The sequence below is a fragment of the Pseudonaja textilis genome, chromosome 1 (assembly GCF_049901715.1).
Source record: "Pseudonaja textilis isolate UNSWEBS1 chromosome 1, rPseTex1.2, whole genome shotgun sequence".
NCBI lineage: Eukaryota > Metazoa > Chordata > Lepidosauria > Squamata > Elapidae > Pseudonaja > Pseudonaja textilis.
Genome location: NC_141990.1, coordinates 320,994,206 through 321,012,677, shown reverse-complemented (window position 1 = coordinate 321,012,677; position 18,472 = coordinate 320,994,206). Strand labels below are relative to the sequence as shown.

The 18,472-nt window shown below is 45.2% G+C and overlaps 1 protein-coding gene across 9 annotated transcripts in view; it reads left to right on the top strand.

The window, feature by feature from the left end:
- PTPRS (protein tyrosine phosphatase receptor type S) overlaps window positions 1-18,472 on the top strand; it is a 353,020-nt gene that overhangs the window by 193,996 nt on the left and 140,552 nt on the right. For 4 of the 9 annotated variants that reach the window (XM_087922613.1, XM_087922616.1, XM_087922612.1 and 1 more), the window contains exon 6: window positions 16,127-16,249. In XM_087922613.1, coding sequence (XP_087778739.1) covers window positions 16,127-16,249 — 123 coding nt within the window. Of the gene's footprint in view, window positions 1-12,220; window positions 12,234-16,126; window positions 16,250-18,472 lie in introns of those variants that run through there. The other 5 variants (XM_087922619.1, XM_087922620.1, XM_087922618.1 and 2 more) reach the window with 2 other exon arrangements.

Below are 18,472 nucleotides of genomic sequence, written 5' to 3'. Positions count from 1 at the left end.
TTAATTTTTCTCACTGTTAGGAAATTTATCCTTCCTTCTAGGTTGACTCGCTCCTTGTTTTGTTTCCATCTATTGCTTCTTTTCCTGTCCTCCAGGACTTGGGAAATAAATTGACCCCCCCCCTCCTCTTTGTGGCAGCCCCTTAAATACTGGAATGCTGCTATCATGTCACACACACACACACACGCCCCGCCAGTCCTCTAGACTAGCCAATTGCCAATTCCTGCTTAAGGTAGTTGCATAGTACAAAGAGAGTTAAGGAGAAATTTCCCGATGGAGGCAACAATAATCGGTGGAATAGCTTGGCTCCCGACAGTTGTGGTTACTCCATCACTGAAAATTTGCAAGAATAGATTGGAGAAGATTTGACTGCAGTGGTATATAGGCCTCCTGCCGTTCTGACCCAAACTTTGTTCCAAGGAAACAAACACGGAACAGAGGTAACGACAAAACCTTTTTAATGGTTCTTTATGAATTCCGGTTTCTTCCTGGTTAAAAGGCTGTTTCAAACTAATTGTCTCTGGTAAGAACGAGTCTCGCCGAGGTAGTGCCAAGGCTGCCAAGAACATTACACAAAGTTACTAAGAAATATTTCAAACCGAAAGAATCTCCAAACACCAACCAAGATATTCCAAACGTCCACAAGGCTCGAGTGCAAAAAGTTCTTTGCTTCCTGCAAAGAACTCCGGTTTCTCAGCTGGCTTTTATCTCCTGAGGGAGGGGCCATTACCTTGCAGCCTTACTCCCGAGTCGCCCGTGCTGCTACAGCTGCTCTTTCCTTCGAGCAGCCCTCTGCGCATGCACGCTGGGCACAGGCTCCTCGGGGGCCTCTTCCTCACTGCTGCCAGCCTCCACCATCTCTGAAGGCAACACTCCGCTCCCTGATGGTCCTGGCCCCATCCCTGCATCACACGCAGGCCCCTCATCTGAGTCCTCGCTCTCCAACACCTCAGCCATCCACACCTGCTGCCGGTGAACCACAACACCTGCCTTGAAAAGGGGTTGGTCTAGAAGACCTCTGAGGTCCCTTCCAGTCCTATGGTTATTTGTTTTAAGGGTAATGGCAGGAGTTAATGTCCTTCATCAGCTGCCAAAGACCAAAGTTTGCCCTGGGAAATTGAAAATGGGTTCTCTTTTATTAGTTTTTGTTCAAAATTTGGAACTTTTATAATGGTTCTAAATAATATATTATATGTATAATATAATTTAAGTACAGGCGATCCTCATCTTATGACAACAAGTGAGCCCAACGTTTCTGCTGCTAAGCGAGACAATGGTTAAAGTGAGTTTTGTCCCATTTTATGACATTTCTTGCTACGGTTCTTAGGCGAATCACTACAGCTGTTAAATTAGTAACACGGTTGTTAAGTGAATCTGGCTTCCCCAGTGGTTTTGTAAAAGGGGATCCCATGACCCATGGACAGTGCAACCGTCATAAATATGAGCCAGCTGCTGTGATGACCCAAAGGGGCGTGGCACAAAAGCAACAAAGTCACAAAAGTAGGTAAAGTCCCTTTAATACCTCCAACTTGGCCCCCAATGTCCAGTTATCGTCGGCTGGAGAAAAAAAACTCTCCCAAGAAAAGTCTTTAAAGGGAAGAAATTCAGTCCGAACCCAAAGTACATATAAATTATAAATAAAAACCAACACAAACCACTCGCTGCAGCAATTAACGAGACAGGGCAGGATAAGGAATTGCAGACTTCAAAAGATAATGAAACGCACACAGTTGGGAGGATGCCGGAACTCAGATAAAACTTGACAAACCAAAATAATTCACGCTTTGCTTCTAGCGAGGAGCTGTGCTTAAACACCCTCTTTATCCTGTTTTCCCAGCTGCAGCTAATGAAGGGAATCAGGGCCTTTTTCTTCCCCGTAACCCATGTTGCTCCCTTCTCTGTTCTTCCCTGCATGCCCTAGGATGAAGAGGGGGTGGGCCTGGGTCTTCCTCTGAAGGTCCAGCAGGACTGTGCCCTTCCCCAGTTTTCTCCACAGCCCCCGGAGCCACACTCCCACTCCCTGTCAGCTATTCCACCTCCCCCTTGGAATCAGATTCCCACAGGGGATGACAGCCAAGGCTTTGAGTTTCGATCGCGTGACCACGGAGATGTTGCATTAAAAACGATCATAAGTTGCTTCTTTCAGTGCCTCTGTAACTTCTAACGGTCACTAAACGAACGGCCACAAGTCGAGGACTACCTGTATTTGGAGATCTTTTCCTAGACACCATTTTTTTTTTTAAAAAAAAAAATGCGGATCTGTGCCTGTTTGCATTTCTGAACGCAGTGATTTCTTCTCCCTGCTGTTTGATGGGTCACTTTCAAGATTTGTATTCTTCGTAAGGAAGAAGAGAACAAGAGATAGGAAGCTGTTAGAGAATATTTTGCATCTCATCAATTCACCCTTTTGCAAATTGCGCTGTTGGGGGGAACCATTAGCACAGAAGGGAAAGAGTGGGGAAAATGTACGTTTGCATAACAAAACCGTCAATGTGAAGCCCAAATATTCATTTTCGGAAGATGCTTCCTGTTGTGCCTCTCCATGAATGCCTAGTCTCGATGGTTTTTTTCTCCTAAAGCGTCGTTTCCCAACCTTGTCAACTTTTAAGGCGCGTAGACGTTGACTCCCAGAATTCCCCAGCCAGCCTTTCTGGCTGAGGGATTCTGGGAGTTGAAATCCATGCCTATGAAAGTCACCAAGGTTGGGAAACCCTCTCCTGCTGTTGGAAGGAAATGTTGTGGCCTGACAGCGGTTAGCAGAGGTGGTAGCAAATTCGGACAGTGAGGAGGCTGGGGAGAGTCCTGGAGTCTGGGATTAGTTCATTCCGGCCTGCTTGCTCAGATGAGGGCTCTGTGTCGGAGGCAGAGACGGGGCCAGGGCCATCCGACAGTTATCGGCTGCCTTCTGAGTCAGACATCAGTGAGGCAGAAGAACAGCTGGAGCCTGTTCCCGGTGCGCACATGCGCAGAGCTGCCAGATGAAGGGAACAGCAAAGGAACAAGGGCCTTGTCTGAAAGATACTGGCCTGTCCACGCTCCAAGCTCCATAAAAGCTTATAATTGGGACCTATCGTGAAAGACTGTTGGCCTGGACTTTGTTGGAGAGGAAATTCATTGTAAATCAAATAAAAGGGGTTTATTGGGAGGAGGGCTCGGCCTTGTGCCGATGGGGAAAGCCCAGATCAGAACAGAAAAATCCACCTGGTTGGGTTCCAAGCTGGGAGAAAGACGCTAGAAACAATATGGAGGCCCATTGGAAAGATGGTTTAATGATGAACGGATCCACCCACACAAAGACTGTGCAGTTCTGGGCCAACTGAACAAACGAATGAATGAGTGGATGGACCTTTAGAGGTTTATGTGACTTTAAAGTTTGAACTATTCTGGGGAGGGGGTGTTGTGCAATGAAGGGGGCTTATGTCTTTTGCTCAGTGGTGGTGAGTTAATTCTATTATGTCCTAAAACAAGGGTGTCAAACTCGATTTCATTGAGAGCCACATCAGGGGGGTGTTTGACTTCAGAGCTGTGGGTGTGGGTGGTGTGGCCCTGGTGAGCGTGGCCAACTCGACATCAGTCGTGTCGGGGCAACTGTGGTGGCCAAGTGCTAAGGCACCATTTCCCTGAGACCTTCCTTCTCATTATTTCCTTCCTTCCTTCCTTCCTTCCTTCCTTCCTTCCTTCCTTCCTTCCTTCCTTCCTTCCTTCCTTCCTTCCTTCCTTCCTTCCTTCCTTCCTTCCCCTCTTCCCTCCTTTTCCTTTATCTTTCCTCTTTCTCCTTTCCAGTACCTCCTTGCAGGCTCAAATGCAAAATGGGGAAAACATTTCTCTTTTTGTTTTGTTTTTAGTTGTTTTGCTAGCCTGGCAGAGGGTTGCAGGAAACCGGCATGGCCAAAAATGGTGCACAGCGAGGGCCCCATGTGGCCCTTCCGAGCTCTGTTTATACTGGCAGAGGCACTGCAGGCCAGTCCTTTGCTGTTTCCTGGGCGGCCCTGCGGGCCGAATTCGTCTCCAGGGCCTTGAGTTTGACACCCCCCATCCTAAAGAGTCCGAATTTGGGTGGAGGAGAATGTAAATTTTAATCCCGTCTTTGGAGGTGAAGTTCTTTTATTCTGCGAAGAGGCTGGCCCAAAATATTTCTTAATGGGCACAAAATATCTGCTGGCGGCTATTAAGGAAGACCGAGTCTGCTTTCTGTCTTTTTAAGAGCTTGCTTCTCCATTCCCACCTCCCCCTTTTTAGGGAAATATAATATTCTGCCTCAATATTTCCCCAAAATATTTCATTCTTTTGGGGGCCGGGGAGAGATTTCCCACATTACAGAAGGCAAAGAGGGTGTCATACCGTTTTGAATTTGCTTTTAAATTTAAAGCCAGTTTTAAAGTGTTGAGTTTGAAATAAATCCTGAGCCTCGAATGGCTCAGTTTCAGCCTTTGCTGGGCAGGGTTGGACGTTCAAATCCAGTCCAAAGGGGGTTAGAACGGCCTGTTTCGAACTCGGAGCAAGACGTTTACGAATCCCAATTTTTTTTTTTCCAGAAGGGTAAAAATGTGCTTTGAGAACTCTTCTCCTCTAACCCATGTTGTCAACTGTTATTATGCAATCTGTGTTTCTATGTATATATTCTGTGGTATGTATATTTTTATGTACTTTTTTGTTATTGTTGTTTCCTTTTCAAGTAACTGGCTTATAACCACCGTCTCCTTTTGTATTTTGTTTTTTTCTGTTTCCTTTTTCGTTTTGTTACCTTCAGATACCTTTGGTAAGTGAGGTTTCTGTTTAAATCGATCCTTCTTTTAGAAGTAAAAAATTAACAACTCTTAAAAACGGCTGCTGCCCAGATCTTCCCTGTCCTCTATCTTCCCACTTCTTAAACTAATTCTGTTTCAATAGCTTTTTTCTTCCTTTAAAAGGCATGCCTCTCCCGTTACTAACGCCTTATATTTTCCGTAGGATTATCTTGCCTGGTTGAACTAACTCAGAAATGGGGTATTACAGGCTGCAAAAAAAATAATAATAAGTCTCCCGAATTTTATTCCCGTTTTCCCTCCGAACCGAAGCTTGGAACTTCTATCTGCATTTCCGCAAACTTTTCTGACATTGGCTAGATCCTGCCGATTTAGGAAAAATTAAAAACAAAATGCAGAGCCTTGACCTGGAATTCCCCAAAGTAATTCACAGCTTGGTCCCTAAATTCAAGCTCCCTTTCCACTTTGCCTCTGCAAACCAGAACTGAGGTTTGGAGTTTTATATCGAAGAGCCGCTTGGTAAAGAATTTTGTTTTGTTTTGGGGAAAATTTGGTTTGATTTGCAGGAAAAAGGGGTGTGAAAAGAGCTTGCCCGGATATCGAGACCCGTGTTTTAAAATTTCAATATTATTTTTTTAACTGAGCCTTGAACATACTGCAAAATATTTGTCCTGCTTTTCTCATTTTTGGAGGCAGCTGAAGTATATATACGCGTTCTGAGCTAGGTTTCCTTAGAAAGCATAAAACACAATCTTAAAATCCCGGCAAAACCTCTTTTATTTCCGCGGCTGTAAATTGTTCCTTCACAGCCTGCAAGGCTTCACCAACGGTCTTTCCGGGGAATGTTTATAAACACCCACCGTATCTCACTTGGAAGGCGGCCAGACGCAGGGCGAGGCCAAACTGGACACAGAGTCACACAGAACTTTTCAAAGCTTGAACCAACAGGGTAAACTAATTGCTTCCTGCAAAAGCTCACCTCCTCTCCGAGTTGCGGCCTTAACTCCTGAGTCCACCCTGCTTTCTCAATTGTTCTTTTTCTTCTGGTAGCCCTGAGCATGCGCAGGCTGGGAACCGGTTCCAGAAGCTTCCCTGCCTCACTGCTGTCTGAGCCCGAAGGCAGCTGCTGACTGCCAGCCTGCCCTGGCCCTATCTCTGCCTCCGATGCAGAGCCCTCCGCCGGGCCTTCCTCAGGCTCCAGAACCGGCCCAGGTTCCTCCCCAACCTCCTCACTATTGTCCAACTCTGCTGCCAGAGGCCCACAACAATACATCTATATATTTTAAAAATGCAAAGCAGGACATTTTAAATGGGTAATATTTTGCTTGTTTCCTGTTTAACCCTTTGCGAGCAGCGGGAAGACAAAAAAAAAACAATGATCAGGAAAAAAAACTGCAAAATTCCCACAGAAGGGGGAGAAATTCCCTGATTTTTCTTACCCCCCCCCCCTGTTTTCCTGCTTTAGGATTTTCAGTCCCTGGGAGCCTTTCCTTAATTTAAAAGCCAGGGACTTATCGAAGTAACCTCACAATGGTGCATTGCAAGCTTTTGGCATGAGGATGCTGCATTTCAGTAAATGAAATATTCTAATGTTTTTGATGCACCGTTTTTTTTGGGGGGGGGGGGGAAATGCCCTACTTGGGAGCCTTTGCTTTTGCAGGAGGTGTACCCCCAGAGAGGTGACTTAGAGAGGGACCCGCAGGAAAAGCGATCCAACTCCCGTTTCCCGGAGGGAATTCCATCAGCAGATGCTATGGGCCCGTCTTCTCTTGGTTGCCATGGAGACGCAGCCTCCGCTCAGCTCACAAATGTACTTTAAGGATCTCTTCCGCATTCTTTTTTTTCCCTCCCCATCGAGAACTTCATGGGATTGGAGGGTGTGTGTGTGTGTGTGTGTGCTCAGCTCTTCAATTCTGTAATTTCAGGGTGGCCTTTAGCCCCAGGCAGGGAGGACTGTGTCTCTGAGCATAAGCAGAGGGCCTTCAACGCCCTCCTCCCCTCCTTTTCTCCCCTCATTCTTGCCGGAAGTAATGGGGATTTAGAAAGCACCACGCTGGCTTTGTCGATAGGCTTCGAGTCCCAGCATCCCTTGCAAACACAGCCTAGGGGCGTGATGGCGAGCCTATGGCACGCGTGCCACAGGTGGCAGGCAGAGCCATTTGTGAGGGCATGCGAGCTCCAGCCAAACCTACCTGCATTGCGCATGCGCGTGCCTCCCAGCTAATTTTCAGCCCGTTTGAGGCCTTTTTCGTCCTCCCAGAGGCTCGAGGGAAGCCTCTGCAGACTTGGGAGGCCGAAAAATGGGCCTTCCGGAAATACCGGAAGTGCCTGTTTACAGCCTCCGGGGGGCTTTTGGAGCCTGGAAGAGGCCTCTGCAGCCTTGGGAGGCCGAAAAATGGGCCTCTTTCGGCATTTCTGGTTTTTCCTGTGCTCCCCCGCGCGCAAACACCAGCATGCACCCCGGAACCCAGAAAAGCAACCGGTGACAGCTGGCGTGCCCCGAGAGTGATGGCTCTCTGCATGCCACTTCTGGCACGCGTGCCATAGGTTCACCATCATGGGCCTAGGGTTAGGGGAGGGATTGGGGGAGCTTTGAGGTGGTTTCACACCGCAAAGTAATGGCGAAGGTTGGCAGCCCCTGGAAGACCCTTCTCTGGGTTTGGAAGCTAAGCAGGGTGAGTCTGGGTTATTACCTGGAGGGGCGCCCAGCCAAGATAAGGAAATTGGTGGGAAAAATCTTGTTGTAGTTAAAGGAGAAGGGAATTAATTAGATTAGATTAGATAAAATTAGATTAGATTATATTGACAGAGTTGAAAGGGGACCTTGTAGATCATCTAGTCCAACCCAAGCAGGAGACCGTACGCCATTTCTGACACTCCAGTCTCTTGAAAGCCTTCCAGTGATGAAGCTCCCACAACTTCTGAGGGCAATTTCTGTTCCATCGGTTGAGTGTTCTCGCTGTCAGAAAACTTCCCCTTATTTCGAGATTGAATCAAAAGTGTGCACTGACCCTTGCTCGACATTTTTGGCCCGAGTCCCTTTGAAGCAAGGGGCTCCAAACTTGGCAACTTTAAGACTTGTGGACTTCCAGCTACTGGCTGGAGAATTCTGGGAGTTGAAGTTCACAAGTCTTACGTTTGCCAAGTTTGGAGGCCCCCCCCCCCTGCTTTTAAGAGACATGTTTGAGGGGGGGGGGGAAATCAAGGGTTTTATACCGGCTTTTTTCACACCCCACTTGGGAGAAGAAAAAAAATGAACCTCTTTCAAGCTCTTTCGATATGAAACTCCAACAGGAAAAGAAAAAATCTGCCATCTGTGCCCAGTTCTCCCAGTCCCATCGCCGTCCGCTCCTGGTTGCCCTCATTAAGATAGCTTAATAATTGTATTAAGAAAGCAAAGACAGTCCCGAGAGTGAGTGGTGCCTTGGGTGTGATCCCAAAACACCTGGAGCATCTCTGGAACACCGCCGGCATTGACAACATCCCCATCAGTCAATTTGCAAAAGGCAGCTTGTCTCGAAATGGCTCGCATCCATTCCTCACTCTGGTCAATCCTTACCGTTTTACTAAACCATTCCAGATTTGAGTCACAGATGGCAGATATTTTTTCCACTCTGAGTTATTTCTTTTTTTCTTTCTTCCTTCCTTCCTTCCTTCCTTCCTTCCTTCCTTCCTTCCTTCCTTCCTTTCTTTCTTTCTTTCTTTCTTTCTCTCTCTCTCTCTCTCTCTCTCTCTCTTTCTTTCTCTTTGTCTCCTTCCTTCATTTCCCTCTCTTCTTCTTTTCTGCCTTTTCCTTCCTTCTTTCCTTTTCCTTCCTTCCTTCCTCACACCCTCTTAGTTTCCTTTCTTCCGCCCTCCCTCCTTCCTTCCACTTCCCACCTTCCCTCCCTGCCTCCCTCTCCTTTCTTCCTTCTTTCCTTCCTTTATTTCTCTCTTCCTTCCTTCTTTCCTTCTTTCCTTTTCCTTCCTTCCTCTCTCCCTCCCTCCCTTCTTCCTTCTATTTCCTCCTTCCCTCTTTCTTTTCTTTCCTTCTTTCTCTCCTTCCCTCCTTAGCGCCTCTCTCTCTCCCTCCCCCCCTTCCTCTCTCTGCCCCTCTCTCTCTCTTGAGGCTATCCTGTTTTTCCCAAATACACTTACTTTTTCTTCCTCTCGTTTCTTTGCTCTTTAAAATCTTCCAGCTTCTCCTTCACAGTAGCTAGTCCAAATTAACATTATTCCCTCTCCTCTCCCTTGCCTTCTCTCCTTCCTCCGACAACCTAACAAGCTCTGCTTTGATTAACCTTAACCAGTAGTTTTAACTAGATGCTAACTCTTCCTTTAGATAATGTGTTTTAACCTTTTCCTTAATTAGTGACTAAATCTAACTAGATCCTTAACCAACTTTAACCACCTAACCCCACCCCGCTTCCCACTCTACGGATGTGAACTCATAAGAAAGAATAACCGAATCGTTTTATCCCTGATCCTGAAAATGGTGCATTTGGGGTAACATGGAAGGAAGGAGAAAGAAAAGAAAAAGAAAAACTGAAGGAGGAAATGAAAAAGCAAAAAAAAAAAAATTGAATTGTTGCCGTCTTTGCAGGAGGACAAAAGGCTGGAGGGGAAAAAAAAATGGTATCCTCGCTTCTCCTGTATATATTATTCATAAGTACCACTGGGGACATTTAAAAAATATTTGCACAGGCCACCAAGAATTTAGACAGTCTCTGCGATGCCCAGGGAACCTGGATCCAGAAAAATATCCATGAAATCCTTTGCTTCGTTTTCAGGATTGGAGGGAGAGAAAAAAAACAAAAACTTTTTGAGAATTTTACAAAATATACTTCTTGACTGAGAAATAAACCTTGGAAAGCCAGTGGGAGAAAGGACAAGGGTGAGGTTTCCCCGGGCTAACAAATTTATTTTCCCACAGAGTGGAAGGCTGAACCAGGTATAATTGCACTCTGAGCCACTCTAGGAAAATAAAATAAAAAATAAAGCATCTGGTCATGTGCAGAGGGTGTCCCTTCGCCAAGAAACTGCCTGACAGCATTTTTCAAGCTAGACAAGGCTACAGAATCTCCGCTTTTTAAAATAAGTCAGATTCTCCCCCCCCCACCCTCCGGCCCCCCAGTGTGGTTCTTCTAGTAACACCAAGGACCAAACCGCCTTCTGGATTCTGCTAATTGCCAAGTTTTTTTCTGCCGGTTTCCTGGGTAACCCCCCCCCAAAAAATAATAATAATAATAATAATAATAATAATAATAATAATATGGAAATTACGTTCTCCTTTTGCTTTGTTTTCAGGATTGGGGTAAAAGAAAAAAAAAAACTTTTTGAGCCATGGTGGCGCAGTCTGTAGAAGGCAATATGCAGGGCTACTTCTGCTGACTGCCGGCTGACTGCCATTTGGCAGTTCGAATCTCACCAGGCTCAAAGGTTGACTCGGCCTTCCGTCCTTTCTGAGGTGGTTAAAATGAGGACCCAGATTGTTGGGGGCATGAGGCTGGCTCTCTGAACCGCTTAGAGAGGGCTGGAAAGCACCGTGAAACGGTATATAAGTCTAAGTGCTATTGGAAAGGAGGGAGGGAGAAAGAGAGAGAGAGGGAAGGAAGGAAGGAAGGAAGGAAGGAAGGAAGGAAGGAAGGAAGGAAGGACCATGGTGGTGAGAATGCAGTACTGCAGGCTAATTCTGCCCACTGCCAGCAGCTCAATCCTGAACAACTCAAAGTTGACTCAGCCTTCCATCCTTCTGAGGTGGGTAAAATAAGGACCCAGACTGTTGGGGGCAATAGGCTGACTCTATAAACCGCTTAGAGAAGGACTGCAAAGCACTGTGAAGTGGTAGATAAATTTAAGTGCTAAGTGGAAAGAGAGGAAAGAAGAAAGAAAGGAAGCAAGGAAGGAAGGAAGGAAAGGAAGGAAAGGAAAGGAAGAAGGGAAGGAAGGACCGTGATGGCACAGTGGTTAGAATGCAGCATTGCAAGCTAACCCTGCCCACTGCCAAGAGTTTGAACCTGACCGGCTCAAGGTTGACTCAGCCTTCCGTCTTTCCGAGGTGGGTGAAATGAGGACCCAGATTGTTTGGGGCAACAGGCTGACTCTGTAAACCGCTTAGAGAGGGGCTGTAAAGCACTGTGAAGCGGTATATAAATCTAAGTGCTAAGAGGAAAGAGGAAGGAAGGAAGGAAGGAAGGAAGGAAGGAAGGAAGGAAGGAAGGAAGGGGAAGGACCATGGTGGCACAGTGGTGAGAATGCAGCATTGCAGGCTGACTCTGCCCACTGCCAGCAGTTCAATCCTGACTCAGCCTTCTGTCCTTTCGAGGTGAGTAAAATGGGAACCCAGATTGTTGGTGGGGCAAGAGGCTGACTCTGTAAACCGCTTAGAGAGGGCTGTAAAGCACTGTGAAGCAGTATATAAGTCCAAGTGCTATTGCTATGGCTGTTTTGAGAATTTTACAAAATCTACATCTTGACTGAGAAATAAACCTGGTCCTCAAACTCTCCTAATTTTTCCCCTGCGCACTCGCAGAAGCGAAGGCTTTTTTTTTCTTTTTGCGAAGCAGATCCCCTAAGTTTCTAGCCCTCCATGAATCCGACTCAAAATCTGGATTGGAACAGGCCTTGATCTTAAATCTTACCTGAATTACTATTATTATTATTATTACTATTTGCCACAGCCAGGGTAGGTAAGGAACGACACAAGGAAGAGGCCCAATTATTAGTTTCTGTTCTCTAAATTATTAATTTCTGTTCTCTAAAACTGGGAGGGGGGGGTCCTTAGGAGACTTTGCCCAAACAATAGCAGCCCCCCAACCCATCCTCATTTCCCCCGAAACCAAAGGGAACATAAGAACCCAAAAACCAAATTGCAGGTAGTCCTCGACGTACAGCCACAGTGGAGAGCAGAATTCCCGTCATTCAGCAAGGCGGTTATTAAGGCACTGGCATCCGATTTTTCACGACCTTCCTTGCCATGGCCGTTAAGCGAATCCAGCTTTCCCCCACACACTTGACTTTGCTTGTAGGAATCTGGCTAGGACAGTCGCAAATGGTGAATCACGTGTCTCCCTGAGGATGTGGCAGCCGTCGTAAATTCCGCGCCGGTTCGCCGGACACCCACATGTTGATCAGGTGACCGTGGGGAATGCTGCGACGGTCGTAAGTACGAGGACCGGTTGCAAGTCTCCTTCCCCCCCTCTCCCCCCCCAGTGCCGTGGTAACTTCAAACGGCCGCTGAACGGAGGGTCGTAAGTTGAGGACTACCTCCGTATGTCCCTTCCACCCCACCCCAAATTGTGCCTCGGAGAAGCAGCCTTAGAAACTCAGTCGCCCGTTTTTCTCCTTCCTCCCACTGGCTAGTCCTGAAAGAAAAAAGAACAAAAATAAATAAATCCCATTTTTTCCCCCCACTTGGCTTTTCACTTCTGTGTTTGTTGTTCTTTTTCTTTTTTGTTTGTTTGTTTGTTTTGTGTTTCTTTTTTCTTACAGAAGGTACTCCAATCCGAGGTAAGATCCCCTTTGCTTTGTGCTGGAGAGCACAACTTCCCCTTTCCCTTAAAAAAAAAACAACCACTCTAAAACTGTATTTTTCCTCTCGATTATAAGCAGTTATTGTTCCATGTCGTTGCGTGGCCTGTTGTTATTTCTTTTCCCAATCCAGAATTGTGCTACCTTGTCACTGTTGGAAAATGCCTTTTCTTGCTTTCCTTCTGTGCATCTCCTCTGTTTTCTATGCCTTCTCCCCCTTTTTTCTTCTCCTCCTTCCCTCTGAATTCTGACTTATTTCCCAGAACATGTATAATATCACCCTTCGTATAAATACCTCTATAGGAAATATAAATATATATATTTATATATTTCCTGTGTGTGTGTGTATGTGTAGTGTGTATATACTATGTGTTTGTGTGTGTATGTGTATATATATATATATATATATATACATACAGACACATATACTATACATGCACACACACACATATCTATACTTAGACACACACACACATACACATATATATATATACATACAGATACATGTATGGCATTCAGCTTTGTTCGGGTATTTTCCCACGTCATTATAGTTGTGCTTTTAAAGTTGTAGCAACGTTTCGGGCAACTTTAAAAGCACAACTATAATGATGTGGGAAAATACCCGAACAAAGCTGAATACCATACATGTAAGTACCCGCGAAAACTTAAGAAAACAAATACAGATACATACATACATACACACACACACACACACATGCTTATACATAGATATAGACACACAAATTCATACGTGTATTATGTATACACATGCACACTATATATATATATACAGTATATTCACACACACATATATACACAGATACAGACACACACATACACATATATAAAGATATATACATACACACATACTTATACATACACACACACACACACACACATACACGAAAAAATATTTATGGTTCCTTCTGGTACGTTCTCTTTTCTCCTGGCTGGATGGACTAAGGCACCCGAGAAGGGCTGGAAGACTTCTTAAATGCTTGGCTTATTTGCAATTTATGGTCCTGCAGGTTTTAAAAGCTGGTTTCTCGGAAGCCTGGATGGGTCTAGACATATTTCTTGTTTTTTTGTTGTTGTTGTTTCTTGGGGGTTTTTTTTGGTGCGGGTATCTAAGAATAACTCTTTTCCACATTCCACCGAGATGACAAGTGTTAATTTGACACAGCTCCGCAGTGCAGGACACCAGAAGTGGGATTTTTTTTTTTCTTTTTTTAATGAAATCGCAGTGGTGTTTTTCTGGTGTGAAAAAGAACAGGAGGAGAAATTTCTCCTGGAAACAATAAGAGATTGTACAAAATCAGAAAAAAAAAAACCCAAGTGGTTGTTTTTTAAATGCAGGAGCCGATTTTCCTTGATGCCCTAGGAATCCTCTCTCGTGGCCTCCCCGAAGATGGAGAATTCATTTTTTGCTACCTTGCTAAATAGCAGAAAAATTAACCCTACTCTAATTCAGAGGGTCCAAAGACCAAATCTTGGAAGACCAGCAGCCAAAACAAAAACAAAAAAACAGTTATTTCTCCTGCTTCTTTCCAGACAGGAAGACTTCATAGTGTTTCTCTGAATCCAGCAGGGCTATTTCCTAGGTAGTTTTATTAAGAGCCTCCATGCACAGAGGCAGTCAACCTTAGATTGTGAGGTGCTGAGGATGAGGCATTTCGAAGGGCTCATGGTTTGGTGGAGGAACTTCCAGAAATCTGTCTCCACGCATAGGGGCAATCGACCTTGAGCCTCCATGCATAGGGACAGTCAATCTTGAGTCGTGAGATCCTGAGGACCAGGAACTTCGAAGGGTTCATGATATAGTGGTGGACTTTCCATAACTCTATAGAAGACAGATGAAATGGCCTTGAGGGAGATAGGAGGAAGATAAAGGAAACTCTTGAGTCCAGGGTAGGACTGAAACATTGACAAATGTTCCAGGTAAGGACTTCCCTAGGTCAACAAAGATAGCGAGGTGGAAGCACGTTCAGATTCTGTTATTACAACTTTATAATAAAGATAATATTGGTCTGCAACGGTGTTTTTCCACCTGGGCCCCTTTAAGATTTGTGGACTTCAACTCCCAGATGTCAACTCATAAAACGTTTCTATGCAACAGAACATTTCTATTCCATTGCAAAGATTGTAATGCAACAGAACATTTCTATTCCATTTTTATCTTGCAAAGATTGTAACTGAGCTACCGGAGTTTCTGCCCAGGAAAATCCCTCATTGGAGAACGTGACTGAGGACTCTCAGCTATGAAAGTGTTTCGAATATGAATTATGATACACCCAGAGGCATGGGGGAGGAAACAGGGTCATAGGTGATAGTGAATTACGGGTCTCAGAATCAGCTTCATACAGGTCATACCGACATATTCGCTCCTAATAAATCCTTTTGACGTTTTTTTGACGTTTGCCTCGAGGCTCATGATTTAATTAGGGCAACTGCTGGAATCCTGACACCAGAATTCGGTGCTGGCTGGGGGATTCTGGGAGTTGAAGTCCACCCATCTTAGAGTTGCACCGATTGAAAACACGACTTTGGATTGGAAGAACTTTCCTTGGAGATGGGACATTGCAATATACTGATTTTTCTGAGAGCAAGAAAAATGCTGTATTCTTAAGCAAAGCTGCTTAGCATCCTTAAGCTGTTTGGTTGGGGGGGGGGGGCTTTTTGTGGCTTTGGGGGTGTGGCCAAACCAACCTGTCAGCTGCAAATAGCCGCACAAAAGTGTCTTCTGTTTGTGGCTGAAGAGGGAAATGCAGCCTAATGGTTTGAAAAGTATACTGGACTGCAGGAAAGAGGAATAAATTTACAGGAATAAATTGCATTGTGAGCTCTTTCGTGCTCTCCGAGTTTGGCTGTTTTCTTGTGGACGTTTCACTACCCAACTAGGGAACATCATCAGCGCTAGAAGGAAGTAGGATTGGCTCGTGGTTTATATTTGTTTATATATCCTTCAAAATAAAAACAAAAATGAATGAATGAAGTTTTTATTGGCCAAGTGTGATTGGACACACAAGGAATTTGTCTTAGTGCAAATGCTCTCAGTGTACATAAAAAGAAAAGGTACATTCGCCAAGAATCATAAGGCACAACACTTAATGATAGTCATAGGGTACAAATAAGCAATCAAATCGTACTAGGAAACAGTCAAAAACGATCACATCAAAAAAGAAACAAAATGACCAAAACATCATCTAATCAGCAATCAATACACAGATAAGCAGGGATTAACACCTGACAAACAAACTGGGAACAATACCCTAATCAAGAAACTACCAGTGAGGAAAACCACACTCCCATCAACACTGACAGCAAGGATATAAATCAGGGATCTTCAAACTTGACAGCTTTTAAGACTTGTGGACTTCAACTCCCAGAATTCCTCCTCCAGTCATGTTAGCTGAGGAATTCTGGGAGTTGAAGTCCACAAGTCTTAAAATGGCCGATGTTGAAGACCCCTTGACAGCTTTAAGACTTGTGGACTTCAACTCCCAGAATTCCTCCTCCAGTCATGTTAGCTGAGGAATTCTGGGAGTTGAAGTCCACAAGTCTTAAAAGCTGTCAAGTTTGAAGACCCTTGTTATAAATAGAAAGCAACTCCCACTCCCTTTTAGCACTGATGATGTTACCTAGTTCGGTCATGAGATGTCTACAGAAAAAAAAAAAAACCCATCTACCTCAGAGAGTACCAAGAACTCCACCGTTCAATCCTGAGCTCTGGATACGCTATCGGTAATAATTGGCGTGTTTCGGCCCATTAGAGCCGTTTCTCCCTTCTGTGTCCGATCTGCCCTCGGTCGATAATTAACATATTTCTCGGCATCTCCTTTTTCCTTTTTGTCTCGTTGTCTTTTCCCTGCCAGGTGGCCTTCAGATCGAGAGCAGCGAAGAGACGGACCAGGGTAAATACGAGTGCGTCGCCAGCAACAATGCCGGAGTGCGCTATTCTTCACCCGCCAACCTATACGTGAGAGGTAGGGAGCGCCGTGACTCACAAGAATGGCAAATGTGACCCTCCCCTGCCTGCCCTCACCCGCCCTCACCCGCAGACACGCCAAGGTCTTTCGGGAGCCTTGCGTGGCCTTTTGACGAGACCGAAGAAGTTGGGTTGAAGGGCCCTCTCTGAAGCTTAATTAAGCTTAATTAATTGGAGTCCTAGTGGACGGTTAGTTAAAAGTGAGCCAACAGTCCATCAGAATAGAGCTGGAAGGGACCTTGGAGATCTTCTAGTCCAGCCCCCTGCTCAAACAGAAGACCCTCTACCATTTCAGACAAATGGCTGTCCAGTCTTTTCTTAAAAACCTCCAGGGATGCAGTACCCACAGTTTCTGGTGGCAAGCAGTTCCACTGGTTAATTGTCCTCTCTGTTAGAAAGTTTCTCCTTAATTCCAGGTTGCTTCGCTCTCCTTGATTAGTTCCCACTCATTGCTTCTTGTCCTGCTTTCCGGTGCTTTGGAAAATAAGTCGAACCCGCCTCCTCTTTGTAGCAAACCCTCAAATACTGGAATAGTGCTATCAGACCGGTCCTCCTTTTCTCTGGACTCCAGATACCCAAATCCTGCCACTGTTCTTCATATGTTTAAGTCTCCAGGCCCAAGCCAACGCAGTCCTAGGCTGTATTCTTGTCTATCCCTAACAGAGGGATGGAATCAAGATCCCGTGAAGTGTTAATGCCACTTTATAAGGCCTTGGTAAGGCCACACTTGCAATTTGGCATCCAGTTTTGGTCGCCACCACGTTAAAAAAGATGTTTAGACTCTGGAAAGAGGGCAGAGAAGAGCAACGAAGAGGATTAGGGGACTGGAGGATGAATCATATGAAGAATGATTGCGGGAATTGGGTATAGCCAGTCTAGAGAAAAGAAGGACCAGGGGAGACATGATAGCAGCCTTCCAATATTTGAGGGGCTGCCCCAAAGAAGAGGGAGTCAAGCTATTCTCCAAAGCACCAGAAGGCAAGAATAAGATGCAATGGATGGAAACTAATCAAGGAGAGAAGCAACCTGCAATTAAGGAGAAATTTCCTAAGAGTCAAGACAATTAACAGCTTTCCTTCAGAAGTTGCGGGCACTCCATCACTGGAGGCTTTCCAAAAGAGACTCGACAGCCATTTGTCTGACATAGTGTAGGGTCCCTTGCTCAAAGCAGGGGGTTGGACTAGAAGACCTCTAAGGTCCCTTCCAACTCTTGCTGTTCTGCTAGTTGTATCTCCCACAGGGGCTGCTCGGTATCCCAGTGTCCCAATAAATTGCAGATTTGTTCATTCACCTTCTGTGAACGAAATTTTGGTAACAGAATGCGGGGCTGGCTGAGATGAAAATTTACGGCGAGCGTAAAAACACCTGCCTCTTGTAAGGTGCTATGTTAAGCCCCAGGAAATATATATATATATATCCAGCTGAATAGTACAACTCTTTCCTCCAAGGAAGCATTATTTTCAAAATATCCCCTAGAAAATGAGTTGGAGAAAGATGCAAAAGTAAGCAGGTTCTTCAGAATACAGGTAGTTCTTGATTTACGACCAGAACTTCCATCGCTAGGTGAGGCGATTCTTGTCCGGTTTTATGACATTTTTTTTTTTTTGCTGCGGACATTAAGTGAATCACACAGTTGTGAAGGAAATGTGACTTCTAGGGTAGTTGCAAATGGCGACTATGTGACCGGGACTCGGAGGGGTCCTTGGCGATCTCTGTGCTTGGTGGTTTTCTTGCAGACGTTTCATCGCCCAACTAGGTAACATCATGGGTGCTAAGAAGGACTGGAGTTTGCACTCCAGCCATTGTAGCACTGATGATGTTACCTAGTTGGGTAGTCAAACGTCTGCAAGAAAACAACCAAGCTCAGAGAGCCGCAAGGACCCCTCATGTCAACCATTAACTACAAATTTTCTCCCCTATTGATACGGTCATACATACAAGCCGGTTGCCTGAATTTGGATCAAGTTACAGTGGAGATGTGACGGTTGTAAGCGTGAGGGGAATTTGTAAGTCCCTTTTTTCAATGTCCTTTTAACTTTGGACCATCACTAAAGCGGTCGTAAACTGAGGACCATCTGTATTCAGAAGAAAGGCAGTGGTCATCCTTGGCCTTTGTCTAGCCTACCCATAGGTATAGCGACAAACCTCCAACATTTGGAATTGACAGCTTTCAATCAATCTGAACTGGATCAGTCAATTCCCCCCGCCCGGTGCACAGACCTGTTTTTTAAAA